The 19,339-nt window shown below is 33.3% G+C and overlaps 1 protein-coding gene across 1 annotated transcript in view; it reads right to left on the bottom strand.

Annotated features, from left to right (window-relative positions):
- Positions 1-13,645: 13,645 nt before the first annotated feature.
- LOC145241522 (tuftelin-interacting protein 11-like) overlaps positions 13,646-19,339 on the bottom strand; it is a 97,359-nt gene continuing 91,665 nt past the window's right edge. The window contains exons 16-17 of the mRNA XM_080104565.1: positions 15,032-15,094; positions 13,646-14,090 (exon numbers count right to left, since the gene is read on the bottom strand). Coding sequence (XP_079960691.1) covers positions 13,914-14,090; positions 15,032-15,094 — 240 coding nt within the window. The 3' untranslated portion in view covers positions 13,646-13,913. The remainder of the gene's footprint in view (positions 14,091-15,031; positions 15,095-19,339) is intronic.

Genomic DNA, 19,339 nt, shown 5'->3' on the forward strand with positions numbered 1-19,339 from the left:
TTCTCCTTTTACTTCTTAGCAAAACTGTAAGATATGATATTCTATTTTTAATTCATCCATTCTATGTGCAATATATGATATTTTATTAACACATAAAAACTGTTACGGTTTTTCCTTCTTCAAAGGTTTACAATAATAATTAATTTATTTATTCTCTCTGTTTCGTCTCTAAACTCATTTACCGATCTCTTCTACGATTCTAATCCTAATATATCAAAGGTATTTGACAGGGTTTGGCATAAAGGTATACTTCACAAGATTTCCACCTATGGAATATCTGGAAATGTTTTCTCAACCAACGAATCTTTTGTCTCCAATAGGTTTATACAAATAATCATTGACGAACAGAAGTCCATTGAATCTTTTGCCTCCGATAGGTTTATACAAGTAACCATTGATGAGCAGAAGTCCGAAGCTTAAAGTATCACATTCTGAGTTCATTCGTCGACATATACGTAGATATTACCATCTTGGGCAACACTTCAAAGGCCAATAATAACCAAGATCTTTCTGAGTCTCTCTTTTTTTTTTTTTACCTTGAACATGTGATACAATGGGGAAAAAGGTGGCTGGTTAATTTTAACACATCCCAACCTTAGTTTTTATCTTTTCACCACTAATGCTCTGATCCCCACTTGCCCCCAATTGATATGAATGGCTCTCTTCTTAAAGAAGCTCTCTGCCTCAACAAGCTTCTGGGTTTGATCTTCACTCTTGATCTGAAATCGAAGATGTACATCAAATCTATTGCCAAGGTTGCTGGAAAATTGGTTTTGTCATTCTACCACTTCAGGAAGTATCTCACTCCTGACACAATCCTCTAAAAAAGTCAGATACTTCCTAAAATGGAATATTGTTGTCATATCTGGGGAGGTGTTGCTCAGAGCATCCTATCCTGCCTTGACAGAGTTCAAAACTGGCTTTGAAACCTAGGTGATGCTCTTTTCTCCTCCCTGCAACCTCTTTCCCACAGAAGAGAGGTTGCGAGCCTATCTCTGCTCATCTGAGCTTCAATTTATGGTCCCCCCTTTTTACAAAAAAGCACTCGTTTAGCTACAACCACTATCAACAATTTCTCCCACTCTCTATCCATGCCAAAATCTAAACACAAATTCCATCAACAAAGCTTCTTTCTTAGAACTTCCCACCTGTGAAATCCTGCTGGCCAGTTTTTCAACTAACTATAACATGGTCGTCTTCAAGTCGAATATAAACAAGCTTTTGTTGAGCCGTTTCCTTAAATAATCAAATGCTACTTAATTTTCATCACTAATGATCACTATGCTCTTGCCTTAGTAACCACTGTACACTTATTAACCCTTACCATCGAGTGGCCTTTGTAACTCCCTTGTAAAAAAATACATGAAAAGTTTTAAAACAAAAGACAAACTTAAACCCAATTTCCAAACTTCTAACATAGATCCCTATTATTATTTTCTAACATTATGGGTCTGCATAAAAGTTGTGCCGCATTTCAACTGGTCACAAATTTTCCTCGGAAAACAACATTACTTGCATTGCCTACCCCTTGGTCATAACTACACATGGACTTTGAAGGACCAATTAATGGAAAACATTACTTAATATTGGTTGATTGGTTGATGCTTACAGTAAGTGGCCAGAAATCTTTCAGATGAACCATATTACATCAAATGAAACTGTAAAGAAACTACAAGAAATTTTCAGCAGGCTGGACGTTCCTGAAATCTTAGTTTCTGATAATTGTACTGCATTTACCTCAGCAGAATTTTCTGACTTCTATAAACAAAACAGTATTCAGCATCTCAGATCTCCACCTTTCCATCCACAATCAAATGGCCAAGCTGAATGCTTTGTCAACACATTTAAGAGAGCACTCTTGAAGTTAAAAGGAGAAAGAACTACTTGAGAGATCATAGAAATATTTCTAAGTAGCTACAGATTCTGATAGTTAATGCTCTTTGAACACCTACCCGAAATCCAAATTTCCCAAATGAAAAGTTTCCTGCTGAAGCACTGATGAAAAGAAAAATGTTTACTAACAGGGCTATTCGTCCATCATCACATAATCTTCCCAAGAGAAACAGGATGATGGTAAACCAATTAAATTGCCATCATGGAGCAAGATCACGTAAATTCCTACCAGGACGATCTGTATTGCAAAAGACTCCTGCAATGGTAAACAAAATGGACACAAGATAACATAGTATGTTGTTCTGATAATGTAATTTATGATGTGGATGTACAATCATCTATTTGGGTCAGGCATGCAAATTAACTGCATCACTCATATCTTCCAAAGAGACAATCAAATGACTCAATCATTCCACTGGAATTTACTGGACACATTTGAATTACCTCAGAGAGTTCAAGCAACATGCAGTAAACAAAGCAAGTCTGAAAAGAAAGATCCAACCCAAAGGACGCAACGAAGGTGCAAACCAACTTCAAATAAACTCTACAAATAACTCTACAACTCTACAAATAAACTCGAACATCCTACAAGACTCATAATTCAAAGGGGAGGTGTTATAGCTATCAAAAGGGAAATAACTTTAAATAAAGTAAGAATTATCGCCCTTCATAGATCCTTAAAAAGACTAGAGAGTTCTAGAGAGGAACCAAGGACAATATGGCGACTTCGCTTGAGATTGAATATCGGTTTGTAAATAATTTAAGTTTTCTGCAGTGAATAAATTCTGTTTAAAAATACAATGAGCTTGCCTACTTGTTATTTGAATATCCAATGAGCCTGACATCCCATTTCTCCGAACACAACAAAATTTGATGATGAGATGAGATTGGATTAAATACCAGATCTCAAAAATGAAAAATGCATATGGTCTAAAAAAAAAAATTAAAAAAAAATCTTTTCTGCACTAACAGAAAAAAAAATCTTTTGCCACAACTATTTTGTTTTTGTGAACACATGAAAAAAAAAAAAAAAAATTTCTCAAATAAATGAGCTGGTTTACTTGATATTTAAATGTTCGATGATCCTGACATCCCATTTCTCTGGACACAACAATCTGGAAATGAATTCTCAACCATCAAATCCTTTCTTATAATAATAATAGTTGTTGATGGGCAGAAATCTGAAGCATATAGTAGCCTGCACTTCAAGGATCCATTTTGAGCTGAACTTTCTTCCTGATCTCCATCAATGCTCTCTGAAATCATTCATCGACATTTATGCAAATAACACAACCATCTATAGCAACACTTCGAAGAGCATTAACCATCAAAATCTTGCTAATTCTCTCTCATGCAACCTGGAGCATGTCATGTAAGGGGGGGGGGGAAAGGTAGCAGCAAATCTTTTCAGATGGGTTTATAAAAGTAGTTGTTTATGGACAGACGTCCATGGACTACTTTTATTGTTCATCATTTTTATTTATCATCAACGACTGCACATAGTGTAACGGGATCCCAGGCGATGCCAGGTATCCTGTTCAGCTAGATGAAGATGGGAGAGGATGAGGTATGGTTAGGGGGGCATGCTGACACTTGGTCAAGGAAAAACAGATGTTTATGAGATTTCTGTCAACCAAAGAAGAAATAGTATCTTTTTCAATGAAAAGAAAATATAAAATCTGATAATAGGATTCGTTAGAATAAGAGATTGTTTTTCTAGTTGGATTTGGTAAAAATGAATTTTAACTACTAATTGAGTGAGACAGGTACAATGACTTGGGTTCAAAAGGTCTGCTTTGGTGTTGGGAGATGTTGTCATTTGGGTCCACCTGTTGTATTTAACTACCAGGCCACCAAGCCAGTAATAAGTTAGTTGGACAGATAAATAAATAAATTGAACTTAGGGAGGGATATGGTCATGAAAGAGGAAGAAGAGGGTCACAAGAAAAGCGAAAATGAAAAGAATAGAATAAGGGGATAGAGAAAGGAGTTCACAAGAGAAGAAAAAGAATAAGATAATGGGATAGAGAAAAAAAAGAGGTTCAGAGGAAAAAAAAAAAGAAAAGTAATCTTCAATATGACAGGGGGGGGGGGAAGAGGCCAGTTTTATAAAAACGATTGGCTTTTTAGAGTTAGGTTCTTTTTACTGGCTGGCATCGAGGCGTCCACATCGCTCTCACCCCGCTTGGGTGGGGGTGGGGAGTGGGGGTCATAAGAGCTAAGTCGAAAAGCTCTTGTTTTTAGCTGGGAAATTAACTAGACGAACTTAAGGTATACAACCTGCATCATGAAGCTCGGATCAAAGAACTCGACTTTAAACAAGTGTAAAATGATTTATGAATAATTATTTTGTTTGGTTTTTACAAAAATGAACCAGAGTTTTTCTTTGTTTCTTGATTGCCGGCCTGAATAAAGATGCAGTTTATTTTAGGTATGCTCTGACCCCAGATGATGAAAGAGATAGACTGGATCCAGCACGAAGACAGAGTGACGGCCGAAATCGACAATGTTGCCACATGGACTTCGGGTCATGCACATTTCGTGTGTCCTGAGCAGCAGAGAGATATTTTCCAGTGACCAGTGAGAATCTGGTCACGCTTGAGGGGTCCACCACTAGACAAGTAAGAATGTAGCCCTGCTGGGTTGCATCTATGGTCCTGCGAGCTGGGAGCGATGAACACGGCCAAGAGTACATCACAAGTATGCTCCCGTGAACCAGGTTAGCGACAGATGCGGCCTGGCCCCTGGACGAAGAGAGGGCGTTAGGGTTATAATAGTATAATAGTATCAATGCCATTGTGTCTAATGGATCCATTCTGGGCCCAACTCTCTTCTTGATCTTCCCTAATGATCTCCCAAATCACATTCTAAAATTATTAATTAACATTTATGCAGATGACATAACTATCTATGACAGCACTTTGAAGAGCATTGATGATCGATTTTTCTGATTCTCTTTCGTCTGACCTAACATACATAGTGCAATGGAGAAAAGGGTTCCTGGTTATTTTAAATGTGTTTAAAGCCAAACTTCTCTTTTTTAATCACCAATACTTTGATCTTTACTTGGCTCCAATTGGAATGAATGGCTTTTTCTTAGAAGAAACCTCTTACTTTGACAATCTCTGTCAAGGCAGAAAAAAATGTTCTGAACAGCGCTTCCCAAGATATGACAACCGTATTTCATCTTAGGACATATTTGACTTTTCCACAGGATTTTATCAGGAGTAGAATGATTTGCCTATTTTTCCAGCTACTTTAGCAACGGCTTTTTTTTTTTTTTTTTTACATAGGCATCACCACATTATCAAGGCCAAGAGGCCACTCAAGGATAAGGGTTAAAGAGTGTACAGTAGAAATTGGACAATATAGTAATCATTAGTAATGAAAATTTGGTAAATTTGATAAACTTATATGGAACGGCTCATCAAGAACTTATTTACGTTAGACTTGAAGACAACCGTATTGTAGTCAGCCGGAAAGCAGGAAAACGGAAGACAATTCCACAGGCGTGCAGTTCTAAGAAAGAAGCTTTGTTCATGGAATCTACGTTTAGGTTTAGGCACAGATAAAGAGTGGGGGAAATTATTGATAGTGTTTACAGCTAGAGGAGTGTTTCTTGTGAAAGTTTGGCATGGGGGGACCATAGATTGAAGCTCAGTCGAACACTTTCCATGAAAATAACGATACATCAGAGACAAACTGGCAACATCTCTTCTGTGAGATAGAGGTTGCAAGGAAGAGAAAAGGACATCTCCTACGAGGCTACGAAGTCTATTTTGAACTCTATCAAGGCAGGACAAGTCCTTTCTAGCAGCTCCTGCCCATATGTGGCAACAGTATTCCATCCTTGGGCGTACCTGGCTCTTATATAGATAGAGAATAGCATCAGCAGTGAGATATCTACCGGATCGATCGAAAGATCCCACCATTTTTCCAGCGGCCTTGGCAACAGATTTGATGTACGTGTTCCATTTAAGATCAGGAGTAATGGTCAAGCCAAGAAGCTTGTCAAAACTTGAGGCCTCCTGATTTTCATTTCAGGTCTTGTTCATTCATTTCAGGTCTTGTGTTAAAGCTGTTTCATTGTCCATCTGATACACATATTAACCCTAATCCTCGACTAATTCCTAGGCCTCGATAAGCGGTAAGATGTTAGTACATAAAAAAAATCTGTTATCCTGGTATTTTATAATTTTTTTGTTTCTCAAATTTTAAAAAAATTTGAGAAACAAAAAAATTATAAAATACCAAAAATTATGCCAGAAGTAGTCCTATCGCATCTGGGAAGGTTCTGCTTATGGCGCCATTTTCTTACCTTGACAAAGTTTAAAATTAACTACAATTTTTCGTTACGGGACCCTTCTCAAAAAAGAAGTGTTGGAGGTCTTTCTCTACTCTATCATTATTTCAATGGAAGTTGCTCACCTGAGCTTCAATCTTCTTGTAAGATGTTCACAGCGATGACTTGTCTTATTACTTCCACTGCAAAGAATTTTCCTTCCTTTCTCCATGTGTCTGATATCAAATGGAATTTCTCTCAACAGAGTTTCTTTCTAAGAACTTCCCCTGGACTGCTTCTCTGGAGGCTACAACATGATCATCTTCAGATCCAATGTTAACAAATACCTATCATTGACCACTCCATTTGTTCATGCCAATCATTATATTCAATCCTCTCATGATATTCTTCATCATTCAACTGATAATCTATCCATTAACCCTTATCCTCCAGTGGCTTTTGGCTTTGATAAAAGTGACAAGTTAGTAAAAATAATGTATTTAATCCCAGTAGAATTGAATAAATAAGAATCATTGAAATCTATCCTCTTCTTCATTTTGTCCTGTTTTGGTTAACATTCATTTATTGGTTTTAAATTGTATTTCTTTTCATCATCATTAGTTTAACATCTATTTTACATATTGGTATGCGTTGGACGTCATTAGAAACTGACTTCTAAACTATTCTATTTCTGGTCAGGTCTTCTTTTTCTCAAATCCATCCTTATCACCCCCCCCCCATATTTTCGTGGCCTTCCAATATGAATTGAACCTGCTACCTCAACTGGTCTACATCTCCTAACCTAATAACTCTCATTCATTCTTTCAATGTGGCCATACCATCAAAGTCTCCTGTTCTGCACACATCTATTTATACTGTCTAGCTTGTACCATCATCATCATCAGCAGCATTGTTGTCGGGCATTAGAACTAAGCTAACCTTTGATACTCACTTGACACATCCATAATATCATTCTCATACCATTTCCTTCCATGCAACGCATGTCCCCAACTTTCACTTTCATACATCATCACACTGCATTCACAGTGGTAATGCTGTGATGGTTTGTAATGGAAAAAGTTACTTTTATGCCAAAATAAAATTCAAATTATTTTTTTGAAAGTTTTTCACTTTCCATGAGCACAAAACCATGACCGGATAGAAGTACTAATTAATTCACAATTGTATTTTTGAGTGTTGCCTGCACTGAAGATTGAACCTTCAACCTCCAGAAGAGAATAACTTACAACTGAATTTTACCAAGTACTTTATCCACTGCGCCACATGTACTTGCAATTAATTCGTAAGTGTAGGAGTGTCATCAAGATGACCTTATACAATCATTTAGTTCCTTAATTATTTTAATTAACTTCAAATCAAGACATTTGTTGCTGTCATCATGTGTGCGTGTGTGTTGTCTTTCTCCAGGACTGAGGCTAATTCCAATAGTCGAAACAAAAGCCATCTGACATGTTTTCTTTATACAATTATTTAATTACTTTAAAAGAGATGTTCTTAGAAGTGTAAAGAATACATTTAACCAAATGTTCATTTCATGACAAAATGGTTGAAAGGAGAGAGAGAGAGAGAGAGAGAGAGAGAGAGAGAGAGTTATTTATGTTTTCAAGAGCATTGCTTAATAATTAATATTTTGTTAGATCATTTTAAATGCATGTCGTTTTATCAGGAGTAACTATTTTCTCCTAGATAATCTATCAGCCTCTGAACAGGTGACATCATATCTGCTTACTTTATCGGCTTCTGATTCTTATGATTCAGCAGGGTAAATCCCTTTGCCGCTTTCACAACTCATCTGAATAATTCCTGTTTTCCAGCATCTGTTAGCACTACGTACTAGCTAATATATCTGCTACTAGATGTACTCCCATTTATATTTACCTTCTGGACTGTATACATGATCAAATCCAGGTCGCCATCTTGGTTTTTACCCCTTTCCATAGATTACAGCTGGATTGGGACAAAAGAATGAATACAAAGTTGAGTATTAATAACATGAATTTATTTAGTTATCATAACCAGATGAGTTGAATGGTTGCATCATAAATTTTTTGAATCTTGACTGACCAATCAGAAGCTTTCACACATCTCAGTTCCACTTGACTCAAAAAATGTGAGTAAACAATGACAAAAATAGTTGAATATTTCTGCAGTTTTACAGACCGTGCAGAAATAATGCAAAAACTCATTCTTAACACAAAGAGAATGTTAATAAGAATTTAATGAATAAAATATACTGTAAAAATTGAATTTAACTTGAAAATCCTATCTAAAAACTAGCAGAGTTCATAAACTGTAAAAGTACCAACAGTTGAAATTGAGATTCCCCAACCTGAGTGATGTGGCCCCCTGCGGAGGGTATTTGTGCAAAAAACAACTTTTTTCCTAAATAACACTAATCGGTTGCGACTCAAAAAGTCAAAATTAAGAGAAACAGGCCATGTGTGGATGTGCGAGAAAGTGATGAGATGTTGTTGATTGATGAAAGTCATTTAACTCAATTCTCCTCCCCCCCTCGCCAATCTTTCACGAAAAACACCCGTCTAGCTGAAACCACTATCAATAATTTTCCCCACTCTTTATCTGTGCCTAAATCAAAACATAGATTCTATGAACAAAGCTTCTTTCTTAGAAGTGGACGCCTGTGGAACTCTCTTCCATTTGCTTGTTTCCCACGTGACTACAACTTGGATGTCTTCAAGTTCAACATAAACAAATTCCTGATAAACTTAAGTAAGACACTTTATCAAATCTCCATTACTAATGATTACTACGATATTATCCCATTAATTACACGCAATAACCCTTATTCCCGAGTGGCGTCTTGGCCTTGATAAGTGGTGACTACCATGTAAAAAAAAAAAAAAAAAAATGGATCATTCAAAATTGTAGCCTTGATGGCAAAATTAGCATTTTCAGTTTTGAGAGATAATTCCCCATTTAGCATGCTCCCTATAAATTTGGCCCTCAGTCACAGTAGCCCCTTACGTCTCAATGGCAATTTGTGCCTTGTTTGAAGCGAATAACATTAAAAAAAAAAAAAAAAAGATCGCAAGCAAAACAAGTCAGAGAGAGGAAGAGAAATAGACAAAAGCTAAAGTGAGAGAGAAGAGAGAAAATGAAATAAAACCCAGCCAAATAGTGATAAAAAAATACGGAGGTTAGGGTCTAGCAATTTGGCAGAAATCAAGAGAAAAATGAGAGACTTTCACATTCATGGGAAACTTTAGCAATTTAAATGGAAAACTGCTTTTACTGGATTAAAATAAAACAAGCATAATTCTGATAAAAGGTGGAAAACTCGTATCATTCCTTTGTACTAGAAAATACAAAAATAATTTAGAAAGTGCTTTTGTGATGGTTCGACTTGCTGGTGGGAGGAAGTAAATAATTTTTTTTTCTGTAGAAATATAAAGATAATAATATTTGTGTGCGTGTGTTTTGGGCAAAGTAATCAATTTTTTAATTTTTTTCTTTAAATATCCTTAAACATGTTATAAAAAAAAAATAATTTCTTTATGTTCTTCATATAAGTACCCATATTAAGTATCTCGATCCCACTGAAGCATCAGCAGAATTACTGCCTTTCCAGCCCCAATCACATGCATTGACTCATTCTATTCATTTATGGACTTCTACATAACACAATTATCCTATATCTTTCTCTGCTAGCCTCTATGGGCCAATCCCTTTTTCCCCTTCCCATAAGGCCAATACTTTGTTACCTTTTTCCACAAAGATCTAGTTACAAAATTTATCTTCCTTAAAAAGATAATATTTCGCTATATGTCCTTAAAATTTTGGAATGATTATTTTCTGTTAAATTTATATGCAAAAGTGATCCACCACTTTAAAATAGATTTTTTTTTTGGTATTTTTTTTCTCAGCCAACCTCTTCTGACTGTTTACATGTAATCAACTAAAAAAAGAAAGTAATGTGGTATTCATAAATTGGAAGCCATCGATAGAAAGAATAAATTGACCATTCGCCCACGTATGAAGTACTGTTGTCACATTTGGGTTGGTGCATCTGCTACTTGTCTCTCACTCCTGGACAGGGTTCAAAAGAGAGTCGCCAACCTAATAGGTCCTGAACTGTCATCTAAGCTTCAGCCTCTGTCCCATCACTGAAATGTTGTATGCCTCTGCCTGTCCTACAAGTATTTTAATGGTGAATGCTCTAACGAACTACAAGCACTTGTATCCCCTTAATGTAAATATCCCCGACAAACTCAACAAGCAGCAAAATCCCACCCCTGCACACATTAGGGATCCCTAGGTGTAAGAAAGCCTTCTACTCCAATACTTTCTTCCCCAGAACTGCTAGACTTTGGAACTCCCTTCCGGTATTCTGCTTTCCCAACTGTACTGACATGCAGAAGTTCAAGTGTAATATGAACAGACATCTTGCTGCTCATCTCCCTTCATAATATTCCTGCAACTTATGTCCCTAATAGTACTGTGCCTTGTTTGGAGTGAAAATTGAATAAAAATTAAAAAAAAAAAAAATGCACTGCACATATAATTATTTATGATATATTTACAACAGAAAATTAATTATTACATAATAGGAACGTAATTATTTGTATTCGCTATGAGCTACATCCATAAATTTTGACTCAAACCTTCAGAATATTATCTCTTTGTAAAAGGTCACTAAGTTTCGAACATGGGTATAAAATATATTTTGTCCTTGAAATGAAGCAGGGAAATAAAGTAATTAAACACAACTTAATTAAACACAACGTAATTAAAAACAACTTAATTTTTTTTCTACAAAATAAATCTAATATATAAATAATATATAAATATCTTGTTAGATTTCCAAAGTCAAACTCCAACAACATTTAAGTTAAAAAATCCAACTTTGTTTCTTATTAGCCAATTTTCATTTGTTATTGTTGCATCGTGTTATTGGCAATAATGCACTTAAAATTTATTACAAAAGTTACTTAATTCAGCCTAGATGACTGATAATATGAAAGATATTTAAATAATCACCTAAAAATAAAAAATAGCAAAGGAGTCAACTCATTTTAAGTTGATTATAAAAGGGAGTTGTCTACTTTAAGCTTAAAAATATGCCTAAAAAATATAAATTAAAAACCAAAATAACTTCAGTTACTGAAAATTGATTAAAGATATTTAGGAAACAGTAGAGAAAGCATCTTATTGGATGGAAAGCAGAAGAGGAATGATACAAATGGGAAGGAAAGGTGAGTTATGAATAAGGCTATGGCAATAACATATTCTTTTCATTGTTTTGACTCTCGACACAGTTAATCAGCCGAGAACCACATCACTCTATATAAAAGCATATAGGATATTAACGGACACACACTCGAGAGTTAAAACAATGAAAAGAATATGCTGTTGTCTTAGCCCTAGTTATGAACGATGAAAGAAGCGAGATGAAGGAAGATTGTGCTGATGTCATATGCAGGATAGCGTCCTGACGTCACAATGCAATGACATCACAAATCAATGACATCACAAATCAATGGTTGAGAGGTCGATTTGGTTTGATAGCATTTATGGGAAGATGATGACAACAGTGCTGCATAAGCATCTCGTGATGGAGGAGCGCCACCACTTCAGAAAAGAAGTCGAAAAATAGGAGTCAAAACTGAGAAGAGATTTCTTATGATGATGGCGCAGTACTGGATTTGGTAACAGAGTTGTAAATTGCAAAGCACAAAAAGACTATGATTCAAATAAATGTTAAAAATTTCATTAATATTAGATAATTCTCTGATCTTTGGTGCATTTTGTTTTTCTATCCAAGTTTATTTATTTTTTTAGTTAGAAAAATAAATTTAGGTTCTTGTCTAGAATTCCTCCACATAAAAAAAACAACAAAAAAAATATCAAATTTTGAGTAACTCAAAAGAGACGGCCTTTAAAAACAAAGGGAAATAACTCAACAACTCAAACATACGAGATTTATGCAATTCTGAATTTTTGAGATGAGATGTGAATGTTTGTATTATTTTGATTAATCAAACAATTATTCTCATCTTGGGTGTTGTTAGCACAACATTTCGGTCACTGTACCCTGCGACCTTCTTCGGGTGTTGAATACATGTTTCATTTTCTCTAATAGAATTCAAACCGTGGGTTTGAGGGTGGGTCTGTAAATGATAAAGTTCAATCTTCAGGGGTCACTAAGATATTTTTTTAAGGTTTTCCTATGAATAAATTTTCAGGATATCTATGCTAATTGTTAATATTAGTGAAAAAATGTTTTACAAAACAGAAGATCAATACCAGCGTGTATTTTCATTAAAAAAAAAAAAAAAAACACAATGCAATTGAATCATAGGAAAACCCTAAAAAAATATCCTAGTGACCTCTGAAGATTGAACTTGCTTTATCATCTACGGACACATCCTCAAACCCACGGTTCGAATTCTTGCAATGCAGAGCTAATCCCTGTTTTCCTTAGTAGAGAAAAGGAAACGTTTTCAACACTTGAAGAAGGTCGCAGGGTACAGCCACCGAAACGTTGTGCTAATAACACCCAGGATGAGAATAATTGTCCGATTAATCAAAATAATACATATGAGATTTATGTCGTAATATTGATGAAATTCCCATTAATTGCTTAAAACTGAATTTTTTTTATGAAAATAAAACTACTTGATTAATTGATGTGATTTTTGGAATATGATATTTTTGCTTCATCACAGGTACATACATCAGAGATTTTTTTTTATTTTGTTTTTTTAATATGGAGGAATTCTGGACATTACTTTCATGTTTTGTTCAAAAATAATTAATAAAATAATCCAATTAGCAAATAAACTATAGCATTTTTTAAAATAAAATGTCTTGAGATCTTTAGATAATGGCCACACTTTCAGAGTGTTACTTTGTGCAACAATTCTCACTGTGTTTCCTTCAACTATGAATATGATAAAATGTATTTCATCCTTGAAATGAAAGATGGAAAGTAATTTAAGTGATCTAAAAAAAAAGAAAGAAAAAAAAAAGGAAAACGTATCTATAAATTTTTTTTTTTTTTTAATAAAATAAAGGTTCTTGTCAAGAATTCCCTCATATTAAAAAATAAAAATAAAATAAATCTGTATGATGTACGCACCAGTGATGAAATGAAAATACCAAAAATCACATAAATTGATTAAGTAGCTTTATTTTTATAAAGATAATCATTTTTAAATAATTAATGGAAGTTTGTAGACATTACTACATAAATCTCACAAGTATGAATTATTGTTGGTTTTTTTTTTTTAGATTGTTTTCAAAATAGTGTACAAGATAGCTGCTATTTGGTTATTCATAAAATTTAATTTTTTTTTTTTAAATAAATCTACTGTGATTTTTGGAATATGATATTTTCGTTTTGTCATACATATGTACATAATACAGATTTTTGTTTTTGTTTTTTCATATTTTTGGATGCTGGGTAAATTTTGGACAAAAATCAAAATAAATACTTTATATTAGAATTTATTAGTTAATATTGAAAATTTCATTAAGATCAGGTAATTCTTTTATTTTTGGTTGATTTTTGTATCCATTTATTGGTTTAAAAAAAAAAAAAAAAATTACTTTCTGTTTCATTGTGTGTCCATAACTTTATACAAGTCATCAATCATTTCTTTCAAATTAACATATAACAAAAAAAAGTTGATGATTTGGTTGTTAATAAACTGTCAGGTGACGGATGATGATGTTGATTGATGATATTTTTAATGTTTTAACGTTTTGCATTTTCAATGAGATTGTTCAGTGAAACAGGCAGCCATGTTTGATTGTCCAGCATAAACACAACATTTCTTTCAAGACTGATCATGGTGCTTCCAAAACGATACACTTGTTTACCCTGGTTCGATTTGCCCGGAATTGGTAGGAAAACCAGATTGTTTTCAATTGCCTGTAAATAAGAAAGAAATAAAAGTCAGTATTTTGGGGAGATATGAAGAACATGAATCACATATTGTTTGGAATAAACCTTGACATCGTCGATACTTTCGAACAAGTAAATATTATCAGGAATATGAGTAACCAAGTTGAAATTGGGATAAATTTTTGAATTGGAAAGTGAGGCAGGGGGAGGGGCATGGCTCCCCTGTATGTATGTGTGTGTATGTGTGCTTCATGTGTGGGGAGGACAGTATCAAAAAAGTGACTTGAACGATGATGTGTTAGTGATAAATATTATCAGAGATGTGAATAACTGTTCTGGGGTAACTGACACCCCTATTCCTGTCTTCACATGGACTCTCCCATCGCTGTGAAAGGCAGCCATTTTTGACTCTCTAATCAGAGATTCCATGCCAGCCTAATCGTTGACATGACTTTACAGACTCTCCTGTTTTATATTGTGAACCCCTAAAATAAGGCCACAACAATAACCGATAGCAAAAAATGCTGAAATTGGAATGAATTTCCAAACGTCGGTCACGGTTCTCCTACACATAGGGGAAGAGCACAGCACAAAAAACTTGAATGATAATCTGCTAGTAAAAAAAGCATTTTAAATAATTTGAAAAATGTTTAATTAGTGAAATTAAAATCTTGGTAAACAAAACAGAAAATCATTCTTTAGTGAAATGAAAGTCGACTCACTCACCTACCCCCTTCATGAATTGTTTAAGGTCTTAGTCTTCAGAAAAAAATTAACATTTCCAGTTTTTAGAGAGAACTGTTATAAGAGGGAAAAGGAAGGTAAGAAAAGAATGAGGGAGGAAAAGAGAAAAAAAAAGTGAAGAATGAAAAATGTAAATAAAATCTAGCCAAGTGATGAGGATGATGATGATGATGCTGATGCCAAAAAAGTAAACAAAAATGAAATCTCATTTCTGAAATGCTTACCATTTTTTCGACCAATTCCTTGAAACTTGATGGATAAGGTTGACTGATGCTCCTGAGACCTAGCTGTAAACAGGAAAAATAAAAAGTTATTAATATTTCTACACCTTGTATACAAAGTAAAATTAGTTGTTCTCCCACACTTTTGTGATTAATAGGTTTTTTATTACGAGTTACATAAAAAAAAATTTTTTCATCAGTCATATCAGGCAAATATTGGTCAGTATTGTTAAAAACAAAAAATATATTTTCAATCGATTTTTATATTTAATCTAATTAACAGTTATCGTTTTGATTATTACTATCATCATGGGAATTGGAGGAAGTAACTCTCACACAGTCCTAAGTCTCTTACTGACATCCAAATCATCGGATACTAAATTAATAACAAACAATTTTTTTATTCACTGTTTATATTATTTACAGAATATTATAATTTACAAAGTAATTGACATGTAGCTACAAAAACATGATTACAATACTTATAGTTGAAAATAACAATCATATATAAATAAATTTTTGAATAAACAATTAATCTGCCATTGCCGGCCAGTGTCAGAGTGAACATGTATCAGTGTGAATTCACTGCACAGGTTATGATCATCACGCCTACCTTTCAGTTCAGTGCTTGGTTCAACGCTAGCCTTGGTATCAATTGTGTGGGATCAGCCAGTGCTGCAGCAAAAACGGATTCGGTGCTGTTTTACAATTTGTCACTGTACAGAGGGAGACGTTTATATAGAGATTCGTTCATTTTTTTTTCATCTCAAAATTTAGGACATAATATTTTTTTAAATCAAAACCTTTAAAAAAGAAAGCTGCAACAATTTTTTTTTTAAGTAACAAAGTTGATACATTAATATAATACAAAATGTAGTCTTTATGCAACTATTAAAAGAAAACCAACAAATCCACAATATTTTCATTAGATTAAAAAAAAAAAAAAATGGCAACTTTTTTTTAATTAAAAAGTAAATATTATAGCAAGATTTTTAAGAAATTAGTCTTTGACCTTAAAAAAATACCAAGGATGAAACTCTTTAATAAAACAAGGATGAAACTTTTAAAGCTGCGGCAAGTTTTTTTTTTTTACTGTAACAAATGTATTAATACACCAACATCTAGTTTTTAACATTACAAAAAATTAAAGTGTGATGATAGTTGTAGAGATATTGTAATTTTTATTAAACGAAAACTGTGATTTATTGTTTATATTAAAAACTAGATGTTGGTGTTGTTAATATTATAAGTTTTGTTCAGAAATAACCCGGCAGCCGTTTTTTCATATTTTCATCTTTGTTTTATTAAAACGTTTTGTTTGAAAAAAAAAAATATAATTTCTTATCATCGCATTTAATCTCTTATTAAGTCATAAAAAATGTAGAAAAAAGGTGCCAAAGCTTACAAGTATTGTCACATTTTCATTTTTTGTAACATTAAAAACGAGATGTTGGTTTATTAATATTATAAGCTTTGTTACAGTAAAAAAAAAAAAAGTCGCCGCAGCTTTAAAAGTTTCATCCTTGTTATATTAAAGAGTTTCATTCTTTGTATTTTTTAAAGGTTAAAGACTAATTTCTTAAAAAAATACCTTCCTATAACATTTACTTTTTAATTAAGAAAAAAAAAGTTGCCAAACTTAATAAAAAAAATGTTTTCATCTAATGAAAATATTGTGGATTTGTTGGTTTTCTCTTAATAGTCGCGTAAAAACTACATTTTGTATTATCAACGTTATAAACTTTGTTACATTAAATAAATCGTTGCAGCTTTCTTTTTTTAAGGCTTTGATTTAAAAAAAATATTGCATCCTAAATTTTGAGATGAAAAAAATGAACGAATTTCTTAGTAAACGAGAGTTGCCTCCCTTTGCACAGTGACAAATTGTAAAACAGCGCCACAGATTCGCTCTCCAAAGAAAACCACAAGTTGAAAACAACAATGTTTTAGTTTAAGAAATATTTAAAACGATAATCGTTTTCTTCTACTGAACACAAGCCAGCAAATGAAGACCACACACGTCTTCAAACCGAACACCATTAGCTAAGGGTTTATCTATCTCTAACAATCAACAGAAAATCTCTTCTGTCCCTTTGTTGGAAAGTTTTTATGTTATGTTAATTTCTTTAAAATTTATAAAACATTTAGCCTGTTAAAAAGACTTACAATTCAAATTACTGAGTGCTGACATTGTAAAAACCACTGCCATAGAAATGTGTACTGTTCCTATTTCTTTTCTTTCAACTAATTACAGGTTTCTACTTGCATGCAAACAAACTTAATTTTGATCGTATGTAAATCAATATATGAGCTAAACAATGTCCAGTTTTGTATAAAATCACAAACGTCACCTTTCAAAATAAACTGACACAGATTTTTTTTTTAAATAGATGCAATCTGACTCCAGTATGTTCATATCTATAGATAATTATGCTATGTAGGACACATGTTGATCTGTGTAATGTCATTTTGAAAACCTCAACACGTCATTGCACTTTCATCTGCTTTGTGTCTACTTGACATGAGACTTGCTATGTTGCTATGACAACAACAACAAAGTTTGAAAATAGCCGACTCAAATAAGCATTAACATTTAATCTCATTAACAGGTTTGTTCTGATTACTAATATCATACGTGGAGTTGGAGGAAGTAACTCTCCCATAGTCCTAAGTTTCTTACTGACACCCAGATCATCAGATACTAATTTAATAACAGATAATCTTTTTAATATCATCTACAGAATATTCTGTCTGTTGAAAATGACCTCCTAAGTAAAGTTAGTATAAAATTACATACAATATAGAAACCAATAATTAAAAATACTCGATTAGAACACAAATAAAATAAATTAAATAAAATAATAAATATGTTTGAGGATTTAATTCAGAAGACAATCTGGTCATACATATGTAATTATATGTATAAATAACAAGTTCGAAAAAACCCTGAAAATATTTTATCAATTAAAGTGGCACTCGCCCATGGTGGGTTGAACTAGCTTCCTTCAAAGGTTGTTCCAAAAGTAATACCACCTATTTTTTAACTCAAAAAGTTGAAGAGCTATGAAGATGGGAGTGGTACCATTAAAACAAGTGACTTTTTGTGCTACAGAATTTGTTTTTCTACATTGTCACCACAAATCACAATACACCTTTGCCAGGATTTCAATGACGCATCTCTGCTGCAATGACAGTGCTTGCTTTCTTAGAGTTTCACACTGTCAATATCTTCAACAGAGAGATGAAACTTTCAGGTCATAAGTGCATAAGTACAGTAATCATAACAATCCCCTCTGATCTATTTGGATGGGATAAAAATAGGAGGCATTACTTTTGGAACGTCCCTCATATATTTTTGTGAAATCAATCCATAAGGATTATTTGTAAGATGATCATCTATGTTGAAACTATAAAATAACTTTGCTCTTTGACCTATAAAAATCTTCTTCAGCCTATAAAAATCTTCTTCAACCAATAAAAATCTTCTTCAGCCTATAAAAATCTTCTTCAGCCTATAAAAATCTTCTTCAACCAATAAAAATCTTCTTCAGCCGATAAAAATCTTCTTCAGCCTATAAAAATCTTCTTCAGCCTGTATACTTTTGATAATGTTTGCTTTGCTTCTTCGTCATTTTATTTTTTATCCGTTATTTCAGTTCATTTTGCAGATTTTTTTTGATCTTCAAATCTTCTGCTTTCTTCTAGCCTTCGATTATCTCTACCATATGCTAACATCTGAAACCCTGGAATTCTGAGAAAAAACTCTGAAAGCCCGGAAAACTTTTATTATTGCATATGACATTGGTTGAGTATTCAACTCTCCAAAAACATTGTGACTAAAAAATGTGTGCAAAATAATATACAAACATCAGAAAGATGGAATACTTGGAAGAGATTAACATCAGGTATGGTTGACCACATATGGAAGGAACAGGAAAGCCATCTGTCCTTGTTGGACAAACTAAAAATTATAGACATAAGAATAATGAAGAGAAAGATGTCTCCAAGAAGTAGCGTCTATACTCAACACGTATTTGCCACCTAAGTAGAACTACTATAGACTTGAACAGAAGATGTGAACCAATTATTATAAATAGATTAGAACACCATACATATATATTAAAAATATATTATTTATTAAAAATGTATTAATATTCATATATTAAAATAATTATAGTAATATGTATAACAATGCCAATATATATAGTGTTCGGAATAAATTTGATACTTTTTGGAAAGGAATGAAAACGTCATATTTTAGCCAATAATTGATGTATACTCAAAATTCCAAATGAACATATCAGAGGATTT

This window comes from Euprymna scolopes, chromosome 20, assembly GCF_053919585.1.
Source record: "Euprymna scolopes isolate OS-2025 chromosome 20, ASM5391958v1, whole genome shotgun sequence".
Classification (NCBI taxonomy): domain Eukaryota; kingdom Metazoa; phylum Mollusca; class Cephalopoda; order Sepiida; family Sepiolidae; genus Euprymna; species Euprymna scolopes.